At 63.8% G+C, this 556-nt stretch overlaps 1 protein-coding gene across 1 annotated transcript in view; it reads right to left on the reverse strand.

The window, feature by feature from the left end:
• LOC104500077 (ankyrin-1-like) overlaps window positions 1–556 on the reverse strand; it is a gene marked incomplete at its 3' end in the record, with an annotated part of 51,682 nt that overhangs the window by 5,501 nt on the left and 45,625 nt on the right. The window contains exons 17-18 of the mRNA XM_010143670.1: window positions 265–363; window positions 73–171 (exon numbers count right to left, since the gene is read on the reverse strand). Coding sequence (XP_010141972.1) covers window positions 73–171; window positions 265–363 — 198 coding nt within the window. The remainder of the gene's footprint in view (window positions 1–72; window positions 172–264; window positions 364–556) is intronic.

Below are 556 nucleotides of genomic sequence, written 5' to 3' on the forward strand. Positions count from 1 at the left end.
TGCCCCCAGGCTGGCAGTCACTGGACACACGACACACCCCCACACCCCCAGGGACACCCGGAACAGCCTTACCCAGGCGGAGCTGTGCGGGGAGCTCCCCTTGGGAAGCAGCAGCCTGACGATCTCCAGGTTGTTGTGGTGCACAGCCACGTGCAGCGGGGTCAGGCCGTTCTGGGGAGGGGGAGAGAGCACAGACAGGTGAGACAGAGCCTCTCCCTGTACCACACTGCTCACTCATTCCACTGCCACAGGAGCAGCACTCACCTTCCCCGCAGCATTGGGGTGGGCGTCACGTTCCAGCAGCAGCTCGGCCACGTCCACCTTCCCATACTTGGCTGCAACGTGGAGAGGAGTAAATCCTTTCTGAGGAGAAAGGCAGCCCATCACAGGGTGCACAGGGATGAGGAGAGCACTGGAGCCTGCTGTGGCACAGCAGGAGGGGGCCCCTCCTGTGACAGGGACATCGTGTCGCCAGCCTGCCCAGCCTTGGCCCAGCCAGGTCACACCTGCAGTGGCAGTGGCCACAGCAGCCTTCCTTGGTCATGCCAGGGTGAGC

Source organism: Buceros rhinoceros, unplaced genomic scaffold (genome assembly GCF_000710305.1).
Source record: "Buceros rhinoceros silvestris isolate BGI_N320 unplaced genomic scaffold, ASM71030v1 scaffold12529, whole genome shotgun sequence".
In the NCBI taxonomy this organism is placed as follows: domain Eukaryota; kingdom Metazoa; phylum Chordata; class Aves; order Bucerotiformes; family Bucerotidae; genus Buceros; species Buceros rhinoceros.